This window comes from Chiloscyllium punctatum, chromosome 30 (assembly GCF_047496795.1).
Source record: "Chiloscyllium punctatum isolate Juve2018m chromosome 30, sChiPun1.3, whole genome shotgun sequence".
NCBI classification, from domain to species: Eukaryota; Metazoa; Chordata; class Chondrichthyes; order Orectolobiformes; family Hemiscylliidae; genus Chiloscyllium; species Chiloscyllium punctatum.
This window is the reverse complement of record NC_092768.1, coordinates 47,036,344-47,059,652: the sequence shown is the minus strand read 5'-3', so window position 1 is coordinate 47,059,652 and position 23,309 is coordinate 47,036,344. Positions and strand designations below refer to the sequence as shown.

General features: G+C 42.4%; 2 protein-coding genes across 3 annotated transcripts in view; both read right to left on the bottom strand.

The window, feature by feature from the left end:
- Positions 1-6,216: 6,216 nt before the first annotated feature.
- LOC140455614 (uncharacterized) overlaps positions 6,217-23,309 on the bottom strand; it is a 36,734-nt gene continuing 19,641 nt past the window's right edge. The window contains exons 1-2 of one of the 2 annotated variants that reach the window (XM_072550542.1): positions 13,538-13,819; positions 6,217-11,501 (exon numbers count right to left, since the gene is read on the bottom strand). In XM_072550542.1, coding sequence (XP_072406643.1) covers positions 9,251-11,035 — 1,785 coding nt within the window. In that variant the 5' untranslated portion in view covers positions 11,036-11,501; positions 13,538-13,819 and the 3' untranslated portion in view covers positions 6,217-9,250. Of the gene's footprint in view, positions 11,502-13,537; positions 13,820-23,309 lie in introns of those variants that run through there. The other variant, XM_072550543.1, reaches the window with a different exon arrangement.
- Positions 18,367-23,309, bottom strand: part of LOC140455596 (uncharacterized) — a 45,382-nt gene continuing 40,439 nt past the window's right edge. Inside the window, exon 3 of the mRNA XM_072550509.1 lies at positions 18,367-21,866. Within this exon, the coding sequence (XP_072406610.1) occupies positions 20,851-21,866 (1,016 nt within the window). The 3' untranslated portion in view covers positions 18,367-20,850. The remainder of the gene's footprint in view (positions 21,867-23,309) is intronic.

The following is a 23,309-nucleotide window of genomic DNA, read 5'->3' as shown; positions in this document are numbered from 1 at the left end:
AGGTGATCAGGTTCTGGATGGTTTGGGAGATGATGGTTTGGTGGTGGGAGGTGGGGTCAGGGTCAAGGGGGCAGTAGGAGGAGGTGAAGCAGTGTTTTCCCTGCACTTCACACAATCTAGTTTACTGCATTCACTGCTCACAACGTCGTTTCCTCTACACTGGAGAAATGAAGCATAGACTGGGTGACCACTTTGCAGGTCACTCGCGATCTGTCCTCAAAACAGACCTTGAGCTTCCAGTTGCCTTCCACTCCCAACACATCACCCTGTTCCCTGGCCAAACTCTTTGTCTCAGGCTTGCTACAGTGCTCTGGCAAAGTTGAATGCAAGCTGGTAGAACAGCATCTCATTTTCCATTTGGGGAGCCTGCAGCCTTCTCCAGCAATTTCTGTTCCTGTTTCTGATTTATAACATCCGCAGTTCTCTCAGTTTCAATTCAGTGACCTTTCACAGCCTGTGCTGTTTAGTTTGAAGTATCTTTGGACATCTGAGTATGGCGTAAGAAAAATAAAACAGACAATGAAATTCACAGCTGACCTTGCGGAAATCTCAGTATGGGGAGCTGCTCACAGACGGAAACAGCTAAGGGTGTTATTAAATCTAACCATACTCTGTTCATTTGTAAATTTATTATAGTGGGTAGGGTGAATGTTTAAAATATGCTTCATTGAGATCTGTCTCCAGATTAGACTGTTTTTTTAAAAATACAAAACATAGGTACCAATTTGCTCTAGAGCAGTGTTTTTTCAGAGCAGTGAGGCTGGACTATTTCCTGGGTCTGGTGATTGTTAAAGTGCAAAGATGGCGTTTAGTAGATTGATGTGCTCTTCCTGTCCAATGTGGGAAATTAGGGAGAGTTTCCATATTCCTGATGATTATGTCTGCAGGAAATGTGTTTGGTTGGAGTGGCAGTTAGAAGCAATAAGGAATTTACAGGAATCAAGGGGTATGATGGATGGCAGTTTGAGGAATGTAGAAAATCCATTGATACAGTCAAATGTTTTACCTCCAGAAAAGGTAGGAGAGGTAGGCAGCTAGTGCAGGAGTCTTCTGTGGTTATCCCCATCTCAAACAATAGCATGGTGGCTCAGTGGTTAGCACTGCTGGGTTCAATTCCCGCCTCGGGCAACTGTCTGTGTGGAGTTTGCACATTCTCCCCGTGTCTACGTGGGTTTCCTCTGGGTGCTCTGGTTTCCTCCCCCAGTCCAAACATGTGCAGGTTAGGTGAATTGGCCATGCTAAATTACCTGGAGTGTTAGGTGCGTTAGTCAGGGGTGAACGTAGGGTGGGTTGCTCATCAGAGGGCCGGTGTGGACTTGTTGGGCTGAAGGGCCTGTTTCCACACTGCATCTAATCAAAAAATATAGTATGCTGTTTTGGAAAAAGCAGAGGGTAATGGACTCTCAGGGGAATGTAGCACTAACAACCAGGTTTCTGGTACCGAGACTGACTCTAATGTAACAAGGGGTACATCGGGTTCCAAGCCATCAATTGTGATAGGGGACTATCTACTGACAGACACAGAAAGACGTTTCTGTGGCTGGCAATGAGATACCAGAATGGAGTGTTACATCCTGGGAGTCAAGATCAAGGATGTCTTGGAGAGGCTGCAGAATATTCTCAAAGAGGAGAGAGACAAGCATGAGCTTGTTGTACACATTGGAACTAACAACATAGGAAAAGAAAAGGATGAGGTTCTGATGAGAGAACATAGTCAATTAGGCAGGAGGTTAAAAAGTAGATCCTGAGGGAAGTAATCAATGAGGAGAAAGTGAAGACTGCAGATGCTAGAGATCAGAGTTGAAGTGTATGGTGCTGGGAAAGCACAGACAGTCAGGCAGCATCAGAGGAGCTGGAGAATTGACATTTCGGGCATCACTATCCTGTCCCCCTTAGTCCAGGAACTCCTCACCTACATTCAGGACACCAGCCATGCCATCCACCTCCTTCATGTCTTTCACTTCCCTGGCCCCCAAATCCTTGTCTTCACCATGGACATCCAGTCCCTGTACACATCTATCTGTCATGACGAAGGCCTCCAAGCCCTCTGTTCCTTCCTCTTACACTGACCCAACCGGTACCCTTCCACTGACACACTCATTCGATTGGCTGAACTGATCCTCACCCTCAACCATTTCTCCTTCCAATCCTCCCACCTCCTCCAGATCAAAGGGGTAGCCATGGGCACCCACATGAGCCCCAGTTATGCCTGTCTCTATGTCAGGTAGGTGGAACAATCCATCGTCCGCAGCTACACTGGAACCATTCCCCACCTGATCCTCTGCTACATCGATGACAGTATCGGCACTGCCTTCGTGATGAAGGGCATATGCCCGAAACATCGATTCTCCTGCTCCTCAGATGCTGTCTGACCTGTTGTGCTTTTCCAGCACCACTCTCTTTGACCCTGAGGGTAGTTATATCTGGATTACTCCTTGGGTCATGTGCTAGTGAGAATAGGAAGAGGAGGACAGAGCAGATTAATGGGTGGCAGAAGAACAGGGGCAGGGAGAAGCAGACACATTTTTGGATCATTGGAATCTCTTCCGGGCAGAAATAACCTGAACAAGAAAGACTGGTTGCACCTAAATAGGAAGGGGGCTGATATTTTGGCGGGGAGATTTGCTTGAGCCCTGTGGGAGGATTAAAACTTTGTGGGGAGTGAGGGAACACAAGAGCGATATTGAGAGGGCTTGGAGGCCTTCGTCATGACAGATAGATGTCTACAGGGAGTTGATGTCCATGGTGAAGACAAGGCTTTGGGGGCCAGGGAAGTGAAAGACATGAAGGAGGTGGATGGCATGGGTGGTGTCCTACGATAAGGGATAGCATTACTCCCCCTCCTCTATTACTACCCTTTCTGTCCTTCCTGTGGCATCCATACCCTGGAACCAGTGGCCAGTCCTGTCTATCCCTCAGTCATGTTTCTGTAATACTTATGATAAGGGATAGCATTACAGCTGTGTCCTATGATCCTGCGCCACAAGCGACCTGATAGAGGAGCAGCACTCTGAAAGGCTGTATTTGCAAATAAATCTATTGGACGATAACCTGGTGTTATGTGACTTTTAACTTTGTCTACCCAGTCCAACACCTGCACCTCCACGTCATTACAGCTACACGTAGGGATAAACGTCCAGGGACAATATCCAGTGATTTTTTTTTGTGGAGCTACGAAATAAGAAAAGAATGATCATCTTATTGGGATTGGACTACAGGCTGCCCAGTAGTCAGCAGGAAATTGAGAAGCAAATTTGTAAGGAGATCTCAGTTCTCTGTAAGAATAATAGAGGGTAATAATAAAAATAATGGTCAGGGGTTTTAACTTTTCAAACATCAACTGGGACTGCCATAGTGTCAAGGGTTTGGATGGAGAAGAGTTATGCAAGAAAATGTTCTGATTCAGTATGGGGATTTACCTACTAGAGAAGGTGCAAAACTTGACCTACTCTTGGGAAATAAGGCAGGGCAGGTGACTGAGGTGTCAGTGGGGGAGCACTTTGGGCAAGTGATCATAATTCTATTAGTTTTAAAATAGTGATGGAAAAGAATTGAACTTATCTAAAAGTCAGAGTTCTAATTTGGAGGAAAGCCAATTTTGATGGTATTTGGCAAGAACTTTGGAAAATTGATTGGGGGCAGATATTTGCAGGTAAAGGGATGGCTGGAGAGTGGGAAGCCATCAAAAATGAGAGAACAAGAGTATGTTCCTAGTATGGTTGGTAGATGTGGGGAATTCTGGATGACTAGAGAAATTGTGGTTTTAGTCAAGAAAAAGAAGGGCGTATTTGTCTGGTTTAGACAGCCGAGATCAAGTGAATCCTGATGGAGTATAGGGCAGTAGGAGTATACTTAAAAGGGAATTCAAAAGAGCAAATAAGGTTAAGGAGAATCTGAAGGGTTCCACAAATACATTAAGGGCAAAAGAGTAACTTGGGAGAGACTGGGGCCCGTAAAGGTCAGAAAGGCTGCCTACATGTGGAACTGTAGGAGATGGGGGAGATACTAAATGATATTAAAAATTTGAATCTGGATCTGATTGTGTTTGTTTGAGTAATCCATATCTTGTAAAAATCGAACTAACTTTTCCACTGTCATTTTTGCCTTCATTTTGCCCCAGGAAAGTTGTTTGAACATCCATAACTGCTAAAAAGATACAATGACCACTCCTGGATTTTCGGTCTGACACAATCGATCAAGATGCTCTCTCTGGGCCTAAGTCTTACTGCAGCCTCCCTGCCTCCTCAATACTACCTGTCCCTCCAACTATCTTTGGATCATCTGCAAACGTAGCCAGAGTGCCCTTCGTTTCTTCATCCAGATCATTAATGTATAAAGTGAAACATTATGGTCCCAACACTGAGCCTTGTGGAACACCACTAGTCACTGGCTTCCATCATTTTATCCCCATTTTCTGCCTTCTGCCAGACAATTGTTTCTCCTAAGAATCTTAGTTTCTTTCACTTCTGCATGTTGTTTCAACATTTTTGAACCAGTCATGTAATACTCCACGATAAAATGAACTTTATTTTTTTCAGGATTTGTTGCAGTACTCTTATTGAGTCACTCGTTAACCTAAAATGGAAAGTTTGTAACTTCTGTGTATATCTCCAATTAATATCTCCTCCTTCATTTGCCTTTTTGGAATGCAACTTGGTTTATTAGATAGCATCAGTGACTGACTTGTTCTAGTGTCACATGATATCTTTATTGGTTTACCTCTTTGTTTCGAAGTACTTTTCCCTTTAAAATAAAGCATTAATAACCTCCAATGGTCAGATTCTCTTCATTAATAACTGAGGGAGAATTTTCTTCACTGCCCTGAGTTAACTGTACCTTCCTGGCAAGCTCCAAAGGAAAATGCTCCAATGTTGCTCCTACGTTAGTTTTAATACCTATTTTGTTTCCTGACAGATCCCTTCCTGACGATTCCTTAGACATTCCTACTGTGAAATCGATCTCTCATTTAACTACCAACAATTGGCTTTATTGTGTCCACTCATATTATGTTGAAAGCATATGATTTTCTTCACATTCCAGCCTTTGTTTTATTATTTTGCTGTTCTTTCCAAAACCTAGAATCTTTTCTATCTTCTTTTCTAATTTCCATATGACTTCTCCACATGGAACGTGCGAAACACTGTCCGGCAGAACTCCTGTTTCTTGGACTTTTAAGTGAGTCTGGAATACTATTTCAGAATTCTTTCATAATCACAATCTCCCTCATGTTCTCAAAATTTCTCCCTAACATCAGTGATTGAAACCCACGGCCCACGTCACCTTTTTCTTCCTTTGCTAATTCTACAAGTAACTCATTGGGTTCCTTAAAGTCCTAAATATTTCAGGGACAAACTCATAATAATGAAATATTTTTCTTTTAACAGTAACAAGTGTTCTATTTTCCCTTTCGACATTTTCCCTTTCCACAAAAAAGAGGCAAAAATAGCACATAGTATCTTTTTCAATCGATGATACACAAAAAAAAGTTCATAAAAATGTACAGGAACAACAAAATCTGTTTCTTTTTCTTGCCTGTTCCAATTCTGTCTATCCTTACTCATCCATTGCACACGTGATCTTTAAAGCAATCAGCTTTTCTCATGGTACACGTTTGAGTTGTTGTTGGTTGTTCAGGATGTCTGCTGTTGTCTTACAATGGTCAATCCATACCTTCAGCGATTGAGATCAGGTGTATTCCTTGCCTAATTCCCCTCAACTTCAGCTAGAGGGAGCTGGACTCCATGACACTTAAATTGGGCCCATGGAATCCAACTTGTCACCCATCCAAAGGAAGAAAATAATTGAGAATATCCCCCTCTTCTAAATTCCTTTTTTTTCAGCAAGATTGTAATGTTCCCTGATATTATAAAGATTCAGTGGCACCTCCAGCAAGCATGGCAGCTCAGTGGTTAGCACTACTCCCTCACAACACCAGGGACCTGGGTTTGATTCCAGCCTCAGGTGACTGCCAGAATTTGCACATTATCCCTGTGTCTGCTTGGTTTCCTCCCACAGTCCAAAGATTTGCAGGTCAGGTGAATTGCCCATAGTGTTAGGTACATTAGTCAGAAGGAAATGGTTCTGGGTGGGTTACTCTTCATAGGGTTGGTGTTGACTTGTTTTGCCAAATGGCCTGTTTCCAAATTGTTGGGAACCTAATCAAGTATACTCCCCATACCTAAATGGAGATTAGATACAAATAACTAGATGAAACAATTTAAGTATGCATGGATTTATACAGTAAGAAAACATTAATTAGTGGTTATACAAAGAGTACAAATCATGAAGCTAAATAATTCCTGAAAAGATAGGTAGTTCTTATTTCAACAAGTGAAGACAACATTCAAAGTTTACTCGTTACAGGTATAACACTCTTAACAGATTGAAAGAATGTCCTTCAAACTTTGATCACCAGAAGAGTGAGACTTGTTGAGCTGTGAATCTGAAATGGATGTGACCAAATCCAGTGAATCTGCAAATGATTTGAGTTACGTTAAGATATTTACAATGAACCTGTGGCATTCCATACTTACACATTACATGGAAGATGGTTATTTAATAAATAATAGACCAGCCCTTATCATTGTGTCAGTTTAGGTGAAGAGGACAACCAATTTTAATGATAGTCCCTCAGTAAATTCCTAACAAATAGTACTTTAAACATTTTCTTAAAAACTAGGGTCAGGGAGCAGTCATCTTACAGGAAATACCAGAGGAATGTTGGCTTATTTAAAATGGAATAGCTCAGGGAAACCAAGTTAGAACTAAACAAGGTATGAGTTAGACCATTCCTTGAAGATTGTGATGATTTGGAGACGCTGGTGTTGGACTGGAGTGTACAAAGTTAAAAATCATACCACACCAGGTTATAGTCCAACAGGTTTATTTGGAAGCACTAGCTTTCGGAGCGCTGCTCCTTCAGGAGTGAATGAAGTGTCTGAAGTCTTCAGTTATGAATTGAGATCATTGTCACTGATTGCAGTGTCAGGAATGTCATGATGACTGAAGTGTGCTTTCAGATATTCTACAATCTCACTGGGAGTCAGTGACATCAGCTGCTCCAACTCCTTGCTGGCCGAATAGTAGCCGACAGAGAATCAGTTCCAGAGAATCTACTCCAAGCTTCATCCATGGGCTGTCTGGGATGTCAGGAACAGATCTTTATCGTGTTTAGTTCAGGTTCATTACAAGCACTGCACTTCATCCCATTGTTCATGTTTGGCCAGTACAACACTTTCTCTTACCTTGTTCAGTCTGGACTTAATTCCTTGACAGTGCAGGAATCCACACAGACAGCAGTGAGGGGAATCAGGGCAGGAATCCACACAGACAGCAGTGAGGGGAATCAGTGCAGGGATCCACACAGACAGCAGTGAGGGGAATCAGTGCAGGAATCCACACAGACAGCAGTGAGGGGAATCAGTGCAGGAATCCACACAGACAGCAGTGAGGGGAATCAGGGCAGGAATCCACACAGACAGCAGTGAGGGGAATCAGTGCAGGAATCCACACAGACAGCAGTGAGGGGAATCAGGGCAGGAATCCACACAGACAGCAGTGAGGGGAATCAGTGCAGGAATCCACACAGACAGCAGTGAGGGGAATCAGTGCAGGAATCCACACAGACTTCAGTGAGGGGAATCAGGGCAGGAATCCACACAGAGAGCAGTGAAGGGAATCAGTGCAGGAATCCCCGAGGTAGATTGGGATGTGGATAGGCTTAGTGGGTAAGTAGTGTGTGAGGAGAGTCATAGTTGGATTGGGGGTGCTCAAATGTGAGTGGTCAAGTCAGGGGCTAGTTACTGGTGTGCACATTTGACCACTGAGGGACAGTCAGGCTGTGTCAGGTTAGACATGCGGTTGTGGCAACTTATCAACTTGGGACATGGGGGTTGTTGAGTTGGGTGAGGGGAGAGTCAAGGATGAGGAGGGTGAAGTCAGGGAGATGATGGAGTGCTGGGGTGGGGGTGGGGCTCAATATGTCAGGAGTCAGAAGTGACCACAACGTACATCTTGAGTTGTTTGTCTGTTTTCCAATAAACCAGACTGCAGAAGATCTAGGTCAATGTCAACATCAACTTCCTTCAAAGGGAGTGTAGCTCTCAATGGCATGTCATCAATGTACATCTGCTTCCCTTGTTATCCTTCACTTCCGAATGATAGCTCTACAATGAAGTAACATTTTTTAGCAGTGGTTTGTCGCAAATAGAAGTGGTTTGAGAAAGAAACTTTGAATTGCTTTGTGGTCAGGCTCTACCATCACATTTTCTCTTCAAACAGGCTCAGGTTGAGATGCTTCCAAGCAAATAACAATAGCCAGCATATCTTTCTCAACAGATAAAGATAAACTATTTCCACTGGTTGGGGATTCTAGAACTTAGGGCCGTATCTAAAAATTAGGGCCTAATCGTTCAGGGGAGATGTTCAGAAGCCCAGAGGATGTAAGATGTTCGGAACTCTCTTCCACAAATGGCGGTTGATGCTGAATCAGTTGTTAATTTTAAATCTAAGATAGATGATTTCTGTTCAATATAATCCCAAAATACATGGAGTTAGGCCACAGATCAGCCATAATCTCACTGAACCACAGAACATGCTCAAGGGGCTGAACAGCCCATTCCTGTTCCTATGTTCCTAACCATTGTAGTTTTGTTCAGTTTGTATTAACCCTCTGGATACAAACACAGTGGGTTGTTCTCACTGCCTGGGGGTTACTCCAAGTCCTGTTTCACTGACATCACACTGCAGGGTGACTCCATTGTTACATCATAATCCCTCAGCACTGGTGATGTCATCACTAGTTGTTTGATGGGAGTGAAAGCTGCTTCTTGTTCTGTGTCCCAGTCCCACTGAACATCCTGCACAGTGAGACTGGGTACAGGTTCACACTCTTGAGGATAAGTTATAAAGAAATTCACTCAGTCATTCTTGTGTAAGTTCACCAATGCTCTAAGTGGACCAACGTTTCCTGTCACAGTTCAGAGCACTGGGACCTCCCCTGTGTTCACGTATTAATGATGAGGAGATATACTCACAAACAGTGCATCTGAAGAGATTCTCTGTGTGAATCCTTCAGTGTGTGCCGTTTGGTGGAGAACATAACAAAAAATTCATCACAAAGATCTTAAAGAATTACACCCGTATGCATTCTCTCAATCTTGAGAACAATTTCTTGCATCCATTATACATGAATGATTTCTCTCCTGTGCAGATGCACTATATGGAAACTATCTAACCACAAGAATGACTTTCACACAACTTGGTTGATTTGGCTCTCTCCTGTGTGGGTTTGTTGGTGAGTGCAGAGCAATTTTGAGTGTGGGAAAGTTTTGTCACACATCTCACACTTGAAAGGTTTCTCCTCTGGGTGAACCTGTTGATGTGAGCAGAGATTTGATGATGACGAGAATAATTTGCCACACATCTCACATCTGAATGGTTTCTCTCCCATGTGAATCCTCTGATGGAACAGGAGTCTTGATGAGTCCAAGAATGATTTGTCACACACTTCACACGTGAATGGTTTCTCCCCTGTGTGAACGCGGTGGTGTCTGCGGAGGTTCTCTGACCGTGAAAATGATTTATCACACACCTTACATGCGAATGGTTTCTCCCCTGTGTGAATCCTTTGGTGTAGACGCAGAGTCAATGTCTGTGAGAATGATTTATTGCATACATCATACTTGAATGGTTTCTCCCCTGTATGAATACGTTGGTGTACTTGGAGGCGCGATGACACCGAGAATGATTTATCACACACCTTACATGTGAATGCTTTCTCCTGCATGTGAATCCTCTGATGAAGCAGGAGTCTCGATGAATCAGGGAATGATTTACCACACACCTCACATATAAATAGTTTCTCCCCTGTGTGAATACGTTGATGTACACGGAGGCTTGATGAGGCTGAGAATGATTTGTCACACACCTCACATTTGAATGGTTTCTCCCCACTGTGAATACGTTCATGTAAACGGTAGGTTGATGAACTGGAGAATGATTTGACACACACTTTGCACGTGAATGGTTTCTCCCCCGTGTGAATATGTTGGTGCACAAGGAGGCTCGATGACTGTGCAAAAGACTTACTGCACACCTTGCACGAGAATGGTTTCTCACCTGTGTGAATGTGTTGATGATTGTTCAGGGTTGATAAGTTTGTGAATGATTTGATACACACATTGCAAGTGAATGGTTTCTCCCCAGTGTGAATGCGTTTGTGCGCAAGCAGGATTGATAACTGCGCAAATGATTTGGTACACACCTCACATGTAAAAGGCTTTTCACTTGTGTGAATGCGTTGGTGTCTGTGCAGGGTCGAAGACTCTGTAAATGATTTGTCACACACCTTGCACTTGAAAGGTTTCTCCCCTGTGTGAATGCGGTGATGTGAGTAGAGGTTTGATGATGATGAGAATGATTTCTCACACACCTCACATGTGAATGGCCTCTCCCCACTGTGGATCCGTTGGTGTTTACAAAGACTTGATGATGCCGAGAATGATTTCTCACACAACTCACATTTGAATGGTTTCTCCCCTGTGTGAGTACGCTGGTGCACTCGGAGGGTCGATGACTGCACAAAGGATTTACCACATGCCTTACATGAGAACGGTTTCTCGCCGGTGTGAATTAGCTGGTGTTTGTTCAAGGTTGATAGGTTTGAGAATGATCTGACACACACGCTGCACGTGAATGGTTTCTCTCCAGTGTGAATGCGTTGGTGTACAAGCAGGTTCGATGACTGTGTGAATGATTTGTCACACACCTTACACAAGAAAAGCTTTTCCTTGGTGTGAATGCGCTGATGTCCGCGCAGGGTTAAAGACTCAGAGAATGATTTGTCACACATCTCATTCACATATTGTTTCCCCACAGAATGAGTTTGCTGGGGAATGTGCAGGCCTGATGGTTGTGCAAACACCTGATCACACACATCACGCTCAATCTGGTTCTCTTCTGTGTGATTCATGAAGGTTGATGACTTTGTAAAAGCTTTGTGGCACACCTCACAATTGAATGATTTCTCTTTCATGTAGCTGCCATTGTGTGAACAGTTGCACAGCAGATGGGCCTTGTGGGTTTAGGAGACAGTATTGAGCCTGTGGAATCTTCCTCTCACACCTCACACTTGAACAGTTTGTAGAACAAGTCAGTGGTTCATGAGGCTCGATGAATGACTAAAGCTCTCACCACAGTTAGAGCCACTCACACTTCTTCCCAGCCTCACCCTGATCGATCACCCACAGCCCAACCTTCAGAAAGACTGGTTCTGATGGAAGGCTCCACACCACTGACCAGTTTCAGATCTGATGAAATGTCAAAGCTCCCCTGACCAGACTGATTTCCAGATGATGGTTTTACTTTCACAACCTTCTCTGTGTTGAGCAATGCTACGAAGGGACGGGATGTCTTCCCACAGTTCCTTGGGTGATGGTCAAGATCCATCTGCAGTGTCTGTATCCTCTCTGCATTCTTTGGTGTAGTACGGTGCAATCCTTCTGTAAAACAGGAACAGGAAACAGAAACATGAGTTCCTCCAAATCCTTCCCATCCTTTCTGAAAAGGCTTCCTCCTCAGTTTATTTTTAGCCATATTTTTACAGAATGTCAATGTTGTTCCTGTGACAGCAATTGCTGCCCCTCTATAATTGCCGTGGAGAAGATGATAGTGAGCTGCCCTCTTGCTGATGTAGCCCTTGAGATGGAGAGACACACCCAATGCTGACAAGAAGGGAGTTTCCAGATTTCACCTCAGCAACAGTGAAGAAACAGTGATATAATTCCAACACATGGGTGTGTGCCTTAGAAGAGAATCCTCCCCTGTCCTTCTCCTTCTGGGTGGTAGTGATGGTGGGTTTGGAAGGTTGTGCCAAAGCCTTGGTGAGTTGCTGCATTGCATGGTTTAGATGGTACACACTCCTGCCATTGTGCATTGGTGGTGGAGAGAGTAGATGGAAGGTGGTGAATGTGATGCCCATTAATTGGATGGCTTTGTCAAGAATATTGTTAAGTTTCTTGAGTGGAATTGAAGTTGTGTTCTTTTAGGCAAATGGAGGATATGCCATCACACTCCTGACTTTCTGTTGAATAGGCATCAAGGGGAGCAGGAGATGAGTTACTCATTAAAAGGTTTCTATCCTCTGACCTGTTCTTGTAGCCACAGTGTTATATGGCAGGCAAAATTCAACAGTTTGTCAGTGATAGTCCTGAGCATACTGACAACGCTGTGTGTGTGTGTGTGTGTGTGTGTGTGTGGTGTGTGTGTGTTTTTTGCTGGGGGAGGAGGGAAGGAGGAATGCTGGGGCAGGTTGGGGAGGTGTGTATTTGGGGGGAGGGTGGTCAGTGATGATAACGCGATTATATCAAGAGACAATGGTTACATTGTCTCTTATAGAAATTGTCACTACCTGACACTTGTGTGATACAAATATTACCTTCAGTTGCGAAAGTTCCTCAGAGAGTGCAGCACTTTTTCACAGCTGCTCCTGCAGTGCTATTTTTCTCACAGTTCAGCACTCCCTCAGTACAGTACCCCTGACAGTGCAGCATTTGCTCAGTGTTAACCTCTGGACAGCGCATGATAGTTCTGTGCCATCTCTGACATTATAGAACTACCTTAGCTCTGCTGACTGGTGGCGGCGCTGCAAGTGTTTTTTTGCTATCATCGTTGAACAATGTAGACATCAGGACAGATAACCACATCAACACATTTAAAAATGACCCAAGACAAGGGCTTGTGATAACACTGTACGTGGAAACAACAAATTATGAAGAGACACTGGGAGATTAAGGAAATGGCCGAATTGGGGGCAAATGGATTTCAATAATGGCACGTTGGATGCAACTGAAAGAACAGGGATTTATAAAAGATGAAATACTGGAAACAACAGAGGTTCAAAGAGGCTTGGGGACCCAGGTACAGAGATCATTAATATGTCATGACCTGTGCAGAAAGTAACAAAAAGCAAATGAAATGCTGGCTTTTATATCTTGAGAAAAAGAATACAATGGAGTAGAAGTCATGCTTTAGTGACATAGAGCCCTGAAATGACCACAGCTGGAACACTGGGAGCAGTGCTGTACACTTCATCACAGGAAAGTTTTGGAGGAAGTGCAATATAGATTTACCAAAATGATCCCCAGTCTGCAAAGGTTACATGACGAGGAACAATGAACAAACTAGGCTTATATTCCCAGAGTTTAGAAGGTTAATCGGTGATCAGATGAAAGATTTCAGTATGTTAAGAGGACAATGTCAAGTTTAAATCCCCACCTGATCTGCTACTTAAAGTCTCCTCCATTTCCCCGGTCAGTTTCCCAAATTTCAGGAAACATATGTTGCTCCAGAAATATTTGGATTGACTGTAATAGACGTCAATCAGAGAGCCCACCCACTCTGATCATTGTGTCCTCTTCCACAATTCATTATTTCACAGTGCACAAGATAAAATCCAGCTCCAACACACACAGAACACAACAATAGGAAGTCAGTAAGAATCCTCAGACACTGCACCTCCCAGATAATGACACCTCACCTTCTCACATTCAGAAATGAAGTATCAACAAATCTCAGCCTGGAAATCAGAGGGAAATGCTTCCAATAAACACACTCAATATCCAACACACAGCTCCAGTCAAACAGTTCAGCACAAAGCACCGAGTGAACAGCTCTCTCAGCTGGATCTTCTCACACAGCATAAGGGACATTTCCACCCCTGATTACCCACAGGATAGTCAGACTGCCTGAAGATTGGTGTGGATATTATGGGATACAATTTGTATAAAAGCTGCTCCTTCACTCACCATCTCCTCACTTGGTTTTCAGTCCCTATAGGAAGTGAACCAGCTCTGGAAGAGGAAGAGGAAACAAAGGGCAGAGTGGGTGGACTCTCTGATTGACGTCTCTCACAGTCAATCCAAATATTTCTGGAGCAACATGAGTTTCCTGAAACTTGGGAAACTGACCTGGGAAATGGAGGTGACTTTGAGCAGCAGATCAGGTGGAGATTTAAACTGGTCACTGTCCCATCTGAATAAAACCTCACTTATTGCAGCTGCTGTCTCAGTTCTCCTGGTAAATGTTTGACAGAGATTTCCAGTGTTGGAAGACTTTCAAACTGACATCAGTGTGGGATGTGTATATCCTCGGACGTGTTTGACAGCAGCTTAGAAGAGGAGGACCCACAACATCCAAATTTAAAAATCACACAACACCACGTTATAGTCCAACAGGTCTATTTGGAAGCACTAGCTTTCGGAGCGCTGCCCTTCAACAAGTGATTGTGGAGAATAAGATTGTAAGACACAGAATTTATAGCAATTAAAGCTTTTTCTATAAATTCTATGTCTTACAATCTTATTCTCCACAATCACCTGATGAAGGAGCAGTGCTACGAAAGCTAGTGCTTCCAAATAAACCTGTTGGACTATAAGCTGGTGTTGTGTGATTTTTAACTTTGTACACCCCAGTCCCAACACTGGCATCTCCAAATCACAGCATCCAAGGCAGTGATGACATGTAATGATGAGATCAGCACATGTCCAGGAAGCAAGGTAGAAGGCACAAAGAAGGGTGTAAAGAAAGGGGAGGACAGAGGAAGGAGGGAGGCTTAAGGGGCAGGGGGTCACTGGAACAACAGCACTGAGGAGATAGGGAACTCCGGAAAGAGGGTGGCACAAGAAATAGGGGACACATGAGGGAAGATCAGGAAGTGACTGTGTGAGAGATAATCTGTGCTACAGAGTGACTGTGATGTGAACATTGATTTTGTGACCGGAGGACCGACTTGGAATGTTATTCCTCCCAACTCATTAGGCCTTTCCTCTGGCCTGCTATCCCTGACCTGATGCTGCATGCCTGCCTGACACCTCATTCTGCCCCTTGTCTCTCTCCAGCCCCAAGTTGCTTTCCAACGTTTGAAGGGTGATCACATGTTCAAGGACTTTGGAGAGGAAAGAAAGTTTGGAGATGGCACATCAGTTTGCAAGGATGGAGAGGTCAAGGGTTTTTTTTTCAGAGAGGGTGACAAAACAGATTTAAAACAGTGAAGGACAATATCTGAAGAGAGTGACCAATGAACTATTTTGGCAAACATGGCGACCAGAAGCCAAAGTTAGGTAGTCAGCAGTTTAGTGAGAATATGGTTAAGGGAATAAGAAGTCAGTTTCAAACAATTTACGGAAGGATGAGAGAGATTTTATTTCATCGAGGGGGGTGTGTTTTTCAAATGCAACTCTTTTGTCATATGATTTGATGCCACACATTTAAGACAAATTGATTGAGGAGAAGGTAAAATGAAGAACTGTCTTGAAGCTTAGACTTCAAAATAACACTTATTTATTACACTTTCATATGAAATATTGCTTCATAGCAATCATGGTTATACCAGACAGTAACTTAGATACATTAGGTAAAAAATTAACTATCTTCTTCATGTCTTCATGTACAAATGTTCTTCAGAAAGCTCTATTATCTAAGAGTCCCAGTGTAGTGTTGATGTTCGAACACCACCCACATGGTACTATTTATGTTCAGTGATGTGGAGCTCTGTGACCGCTTCATAAGGTTGCTTCAGTGCCCTAAAACCTTCACAACACCTCTCTCCAAGATTTTATCCCCCTCACTGCAGAAGGGGTGATAGTTTAGTTGCATTATCACTGAACTGTTATTCCAAGGCCCCAAGTTCGAATCCTGCCACAGCAGATGGTAGAATTTGAATTCAATCAAGAAAATCTGGAATTAAGAGTCTAATGATGACCATGAATTTATTGCCAATTGTCAGAAAAACCCATCTGGTTCACCAATGTCCTTTAATGAAGGAAACTGCCACCCTTACCCAATCTGTGACTCCAGACCCATAGCAATGTGATTGACTCTTTGTATCCCCCTGGACAGTTAGAGATGGGCAATAAATGCTGGCCTAGCCAGTGATGCCTACATTCCATGAATGAATTCTAAAAAATCATCAACATTGATTAACAGTTACATCCATTCTCAATTACCTGGGTTACTTGTTTGTATAAAATTCACAGTACAGTTATTCCTCATCTCTCCTAACCCTCCCCAGGTCTTCATCTTGATTCATCCATCTTGATGGTTGGAATAGAAACGTTAGTGACAAAAGTAGAAACACTTAGAAAAAAGTTGATAGAATTGCTCATCCTCTGCTGGCTTCCAACAGATCAGAATCAGTTGCTCTGATAGCATGCCTGGAATGGGATCTGGTACTTCATAGCACCCCACTGGTGATGCACAAGAGGTACTGGTGTTTTGGAGTGGCACACTGCTGGAGATCTATTGGAGGTACGAGCATTTTGTGGCATTTAGCAGTCCATCAGATGTACTGGCACTTTTTGGTGCACAACTGGTTGACCACAAGGGGGTAAGAATCACTCTCATAGATAAACATGGACAAATAGAAACAAGGTCTCTCAGGAAATTTGGTAGGAAAAGTTGTTCCCATTATTTATTACTAATGTATAGCATATGGGTCACAATTAGCAATAACTGTTTTGAGATCCTTGGCCATCAACCTATTGCTCAGTATTTGCATATATCTAAATGTCTTTGGTGACTCTTCTGAAGAATGTCACCCTGCAAGTAACAGGGAATTGCCAACAAATCCTTGACAATAATGAAGTATTGCTGTTCAACTAAGTCTTTGTGACACAGTCTGTGAACTGAGCTCCAGGCTATCATTGGATGCAAGCTTACAGTCAACAATGGACTGTGATCCTGCTTTAGTTCCTCTCTGATGTCGTTAAGGTTATTTGGTGAGGCTGGTCAAGACAGCGCTGTTTCTGAGTGTGACAGAATACAACAGACCCAGAAGCACTCATATATGAATAAATCAACCATGAGTCTTGAAATAGTATCTACCTTGAATAGACTGAGCCCTGATGAGAGTCTGTAAAGCCTGAACTGTTGTAAATGAAACATTTTTGCTTACTCTTTTTCAACAAGAAAAGAGACTAAAACTCTATTAACAACCTCAATCATGAATTTAGGACCCAGAAAGCATTCCAAAAATTTTTCATGTAACTGCCAAAACTTCTTTACTACACTCTAGTTGTTATCTTATTGCATCCAGTGTTGACTAAAGTTCTGAGGAAGGGTCACTGAACCCAAAACGTTAACTGATTTCTCACCACAGATATTACTAGAACTGCTGAGCTTTTCCAGCATTTTCTGTTTTAGTTTCTGATTTCCAGCATCAGCAGTTCTTTTGGTTTTTATTCTGTTGACTAAAGTTGTTGAATCTTTATTGCTTTAAAGACTTATTATAGTAATAAAACTAAAAGCTGTTAAACAGCAGAAACATTTAAATACTGTTTTCAGTATAAAGTTCAGGTTTCCTTTAACAATTATGGGGTCATCATAAAGATTAATGAAGATATTCCTTTTTCAAGATGGCTGAATGATTTCTAAAGGATCTATGGGCAGAAACGTTCTTAAAATGGTTTCACACAACACTTCAATAATTTTTTTGGACTGTATCAAAGATATTTACAGTGAAGTTGTTCACCCAATGTTTTCCTGCATTGCACTGATTTTGACATCACATGGTCAGATTCACAAATATTTTCTTTACCTGATATTTAATGAATAAAATTGATAAAGTATCTTAGCTGCTAAATAATTAAATTTATAGTTCAAATGATCAACATAATAAAGATTTCATTAACTTCCCTGTTAGGGCTTTGGTACTTCAAATTTCAATAACAATTTTTTGTACCTGATTTCTTTTTCTTCCTTTTCAATCAGAATTAAGATTGTGTCTGAATTTTAACATCTGCTGTTATTTTTGCAATTGAGCAAATAGTTCAGAGATTTGTTAACTCACTTTTAGAAGTCTTAACTCTACACCCTAGGGCAATTTTTCAGAGTGTCACAGCATTTTTTGATCCCTTCCCTTAGATATCTAATCTGCTTTGGGTGCCTTTTCAATTGGCCAATCTTATTGCAATCATTCCATCTGGATTAATTCCCTTAGATGCTCGTGGGCTTTAACTGTTCTCACTATTTTATTTTTAAGAGACTTGTTTCACCAATTACTGGCTAGAAAAGGCTTTCTGAGACTTCTAGTGTTGTTGTGGTCTTTTTGGAGATTTTTCCTCTGTGACTCTTCCTGTTACCAGCTGCTCTGAGAGTTACACCAATGATTTCTTGAAAAATTATTTCTTTTGAATTCTTCTCTTCACTAGACAATCTCAGGTCTGTTCCTTGATTTTCACTGTTGTTGTGACTTTCCACACAATGAATCACATTATTGCCATCAAGTTTTGTTGTGTTTTAATGTCATATTATAGAAGTTTACGCTCAAGAAGGTGGGTCGAGAAGACAAAGTCAAGAACTAACTTCAAGTTTAGACTTCAAATTGATACTATTTATTATACTTTCGTATGAAATATGGCTGTACATGTTAGCCTGTGACATAAAGTTACAAGAGATAAGGAGTCTCTAAAGAGTCTCTAAAGTCAGAGTCTCTAAAGTTCTTATGTCCAAAGATTCCAGTCTAGTGTTATAACTCCATCAATATTGTGCTATTTATGCTTAATGGTGTGGAGCTCCATGACACCTTCACAAAGTTGTAGCAAGATCCTGAAGCCCTGAAACAACAGTGCATCTAATGGGGGAGGGTATATTGTATTGTCTTATTGAGTAATACCAGAGATTTTACGATAGTAAATGGTTGTTCTGGGGTGTACTTGAGCTCATGGAATTTTAAATTGTTTGGGTTTTTGTTTTACATGGGGTATCCTCTATCAGTATCTAGTCTGTGGATTCTTCCTCATTCCTGGAATCTGCCCATTTTTCCATCAGTTTTCACTTCTGTAACCAAGGGCTTTACCACCTTTCACAGCTTCAGGAACCCAGACACAAGGATAACACTGACACTTACAGCTCGATCTAGTTACTATAAGTGAAGTCTTTCAGGCTTCTTGTTTACAGGAGGAAAAGCATTCGAACACAGTAGTGGGACTAAACTACTTGGAAACTAAATATCACAGACAGGTGTAAGTTATTGTCAGTTGTGGGTTAGTTACACCTATCTGTGAGTCAGAAGGTTCTGGATTCAATTCTCACTCCAGAGATTTGAGCAAGGAGGTTGACACATTGCCATTTGTAGGTGCGTATGATTTGTGAAATCATATGTGCACATTACATTTCAGAAAGCACTTCCTTGGCTGTTAAGGTGCTTTTCATTGCCTTGAGATCGTGGAAGTTGGTATAAATGCAAGTAATACTTTCTGAGGGAAATATTCTGCTTCCTGTGAACTGGAAATTATAAATTCATTGATGAATAAAGTATACCAAGGTCCACAGTGACACAGACCCTTGTATTGTATACAGGACTCTTACAGTAAGGTCCTGAGTGTTTTGGTGAATAGGAACACACCATGCTGTCAAATCAAATAGTATGGAGTTCAGCTAAAAGAGAACAGACAGACAACATAATATTCAGCTTGGACCAAAACTTGATTTAAGCAAAATAATCAAGCATTTGAAAATTACTGAATCTTTTTCAGAACATGAAGTGAATCTTGAAAGAGTGTAAGGTGAACATGTCACATCGTTATTACACCACAGTGACCTCCATGATGATCCCTCCTTCTCAACTTAAACCCTTGCCTGAGGAGAAGGTAAAGTGAAGACTGTCTTGAGACAGTGGCCATATCGTTCCCGAATTCCTGACACTGGGAATGGTTACAGAGAACTGGAGAACTGCAAATGATACATCCTTGTTCAAAAAACAGTACAAAGGTAAGACCAGCAACTAAAGGCCAATTAGTTTAATTCTGGTGGTGGGGAAACTTCTGGAAAGAATTGTTCAAGGCAGATTTAATAGTCACCTGGACAACTGTGGAATAATTAAAGCCAAAATGAATTTATTAACCTGGGGAGGCAGTGGCATAGTGGGTAACGTCTTTGGACTAGTAATCTAAAAACCCAGGCTACAGCCCTCAGGACATCGGTTCAAATCCCACCACAGCAGATGGCGAAATATGAATTCAATAAAACACTGAAATTTAAAGCTGGCCAAATGATGACCATGCCACCATTGTTGATTGTTGTAAATAAACCTTTCTGGTTCACTAATGCCCTTTGGGAAAGCAACTCGACCATCCATATCTGGTCTGACCTACATGTGACTCCAGACTGACAGCAATGTGATTGACTTTCAAATGCCTTCTGGGCAATGCAGAATGGACAATAAATACTGACCCAGCCAGCGATGTCTACATTCCATGAACAAATAAAAATAAATTAAGGGTAATTTGTATTTAACAAACAGGGAGGGTTGACAAGAGAAATATTGCAGATATGGACTTCAAAATGATGTCTATTAAAGTGCTACACCCAACAAACATGTGAGCAAACATATAACACAAGGAATAAAAGGGACAGAATGTTTACAAAATTGGCTGAGTGACAGGAAACAGAGAGTAATAATTAACAGATGTTTTTCAGGCTGAGGCAATGTTTTTCGTGGAATTGCCCAGCACTCAGGGTTAGGAATCCTTGCCTTTCCTGACCTGACCAAATGATGCACAGGATGCAAATTCCAAATTTGCAAATGATACAGAACGGAAAGAGTTTGTCTCCCATGAGGGATCACTGATATTTCAGGAGGTCTTACAAATGTATGAAGGTTTTTTGAGAGAACTCACACTGACAGGATTTCTCTGTTGTGAATGAGTGTGTTGCAAGACAAAGCAATAGTCTGACTGTATGAAAGCCTTTTCACAACCTCACACCTGGATGGTTTCATTCCTGGATAAACTGAAAGGTGTTCAGGAGGCATGAAAACTTCAGGAAATGTTTGTTGGAAATATTACTTATGAATTACTTCTCTGTGTGGATTCTCTGATGAACTAGGAGTGTCGAAAAGTGTCTGAAGGCTTTGTCACACATCTCACATGTAAATGGCTTCTCCCCTGTATGAATGCGCTGATGGTCACGGAGGGTTGATGACCGCGAGAATGATTTGTCACACAATTGGCATCTGAACGGTTTCTCCCCCGTGTGAATGCGCTGGTGTGCACGGAGATTTGTTAGCTGCGAGAATGATTTGTTGCAGACTTCACATGTGAATGGTTTCTCCCCAGTGTGAATGCGTCGATGTTGCATGAGGGTCGATGACTGTGTGAAGGCTCGTTCACACACCTCACACTTAAATGGTTTCTCCCCTGTGTGAATCCTCTGGTGTGTCAGGAGATGGGAATACTGGGTGAAAGCCATCTCACAAACCTCACACCGAAAGGGTTTCTCCTCTGTATGTATGCTCTGGTGAATGAGGAGCCTTGTCGATATTGCAAAAGCTTTGTCACACACCTCACACTTGAAGGGTTTCTCCCCAGTGTGCACTGTCTGATGTCGCATGAGGTTTGATGACAGCGTGAAGGCTTTATGACACACCTTGCAGGTGAACAGCTTCTCCCCACTGTGAGTATGTTGGTGTGCACGGAGGATTGATGACCGTGAGAATGATTTATCACATACCTCACACGTGAATGGTTTCTCCCCAGTGTGAATGCGTTGATGTTTGCGGAGGGTCGCTGACTCTGAGAAGGATTTGCTGCACACCTCGCAGGTGAATGGTTTCTCCCCAGTGTGAATACGTTGGTGTACACGAAAGTGTGATGACCGTGAGAATGATTTGTCACACACCTCACATGTGAATGGTTTCTCCCCTGTATGAATGCGTCGGTGTTGCATGAGCGTTGATGGATGTGAAAAGGCTCGGTCACACACCTCACACTTGAATGGTTTCTTCTCCATGTAGTTGTTTAGCTCTGGTACCACAGATGGATCTTGCATGTTGACAAATCTCAATGACCTGCTGAGCTCTCCCCATACACCTCACACTTAAACAGCCTCTCTCCTGTAGGATTGAGTCAGTGAGTCACAAGGCTTGATGAATAGTTGAAGCTCTCACCACACTTGGACTGTATTCATTCTTCTTTCCAGCCTCACCCTGATCGATCACCCACAGCCGAACCTTCAGAAAGACTGGTTCTGATGGAAGGCTCCACACCACTGACCAGTTTCAGATCTGATCATGTGTCAAAGCTCCCCTGGCCTGACCGATTTCCAGATGATAGTTTCACTGCCCAACCTTCTCTGTGTTGAGCAATGCTGTGAAAGGACTGGATGTCTTCCCACAGCTGTGCAGTTGTTCCTTAGGTGATGGTCAGGATCTTTAGTCAAGATTAGTATGGTGCTGGAAAATCACAGCAGGTCAGGTAGCATCCGAGGAGCAGGAAAATCGACATTTCGGGCAGGAATGAATCTGGTAGTGTCTATCTTCTCTGTATTCTCTAGTGTAGAATGGTGCAATCCTTCTGTAAAAGAGGAAAAGGAAAGTATGATTTCCTTCAGCTATCCCTGGTTCTTTGAAGAGGCTGACTCCTCTTGTTATTCTTTCACTTCCAGCCTGTGGATAGTCTTTGTGTGGAGAAGGGGGAATGTTATGTGTGGCTTACTCACTGTAAAGGTATACGGGGACACACACACACAAACCTGTGCTTATGAGAGGTGGAGACAAAGAAGCAAATCTTCAATAGTCATATAAACAGTAAAGAGTAGATAAAGAAGTAGACACAATCAAAGACCAAATAAGAAGATGTACAGATGGAGAAATGGGGCATCGTTGAGGGGTCAAATGAATCTTTTGCATCTGGCTTTACAAGAGAATGCTGCCCAGGCCATGGTGACAGAGGAAGAAACTCTGTTACTAGAAGAGTTCAGATTGAATGAAGTACTAGTCTTGGATAGATTGTAGGCATTAAGGACCCCAGGACGAGGTGAGAATCATCCAAGGATTTGAAGGCACCAAGGATAGAATGTGAGGAGGTAGTGGCAGTATTCTTTCAGGCTTCCCCAGACTCCTGCAAGGTGCATAGGATTCGAAGATTGCAAACATTGTGGTCGTGTTCAAAACAATGCTGTTAGGCTAACCTGGACAATTACAAACCTGTTAGTTTAGGTTGGAGAGTGGGGAAACTTCTCGAAATAATTATTTGGTTTAAAATCAGTAGTTATGTTGAGAAAGGTTGGTTGATTAGGAAGAGCAGCATGGATTTCTAAAGGGGAAATCACATTTAATGTGCGGGGTTTTTTTGAAGAGTTAACAGAAAGGCTTGATGAGCGGAATGCTGTTAATGTGGTATACATGGATTTCCAGAAGATAGTTGATACAGTTACACACAATACACTTGTGAGGGAAGTTACCGATCATAGTATAAGAGGGACAATGGCAACACAGATACAAAATCAGTTGAGTGATTGAAATCAGAAAGTAA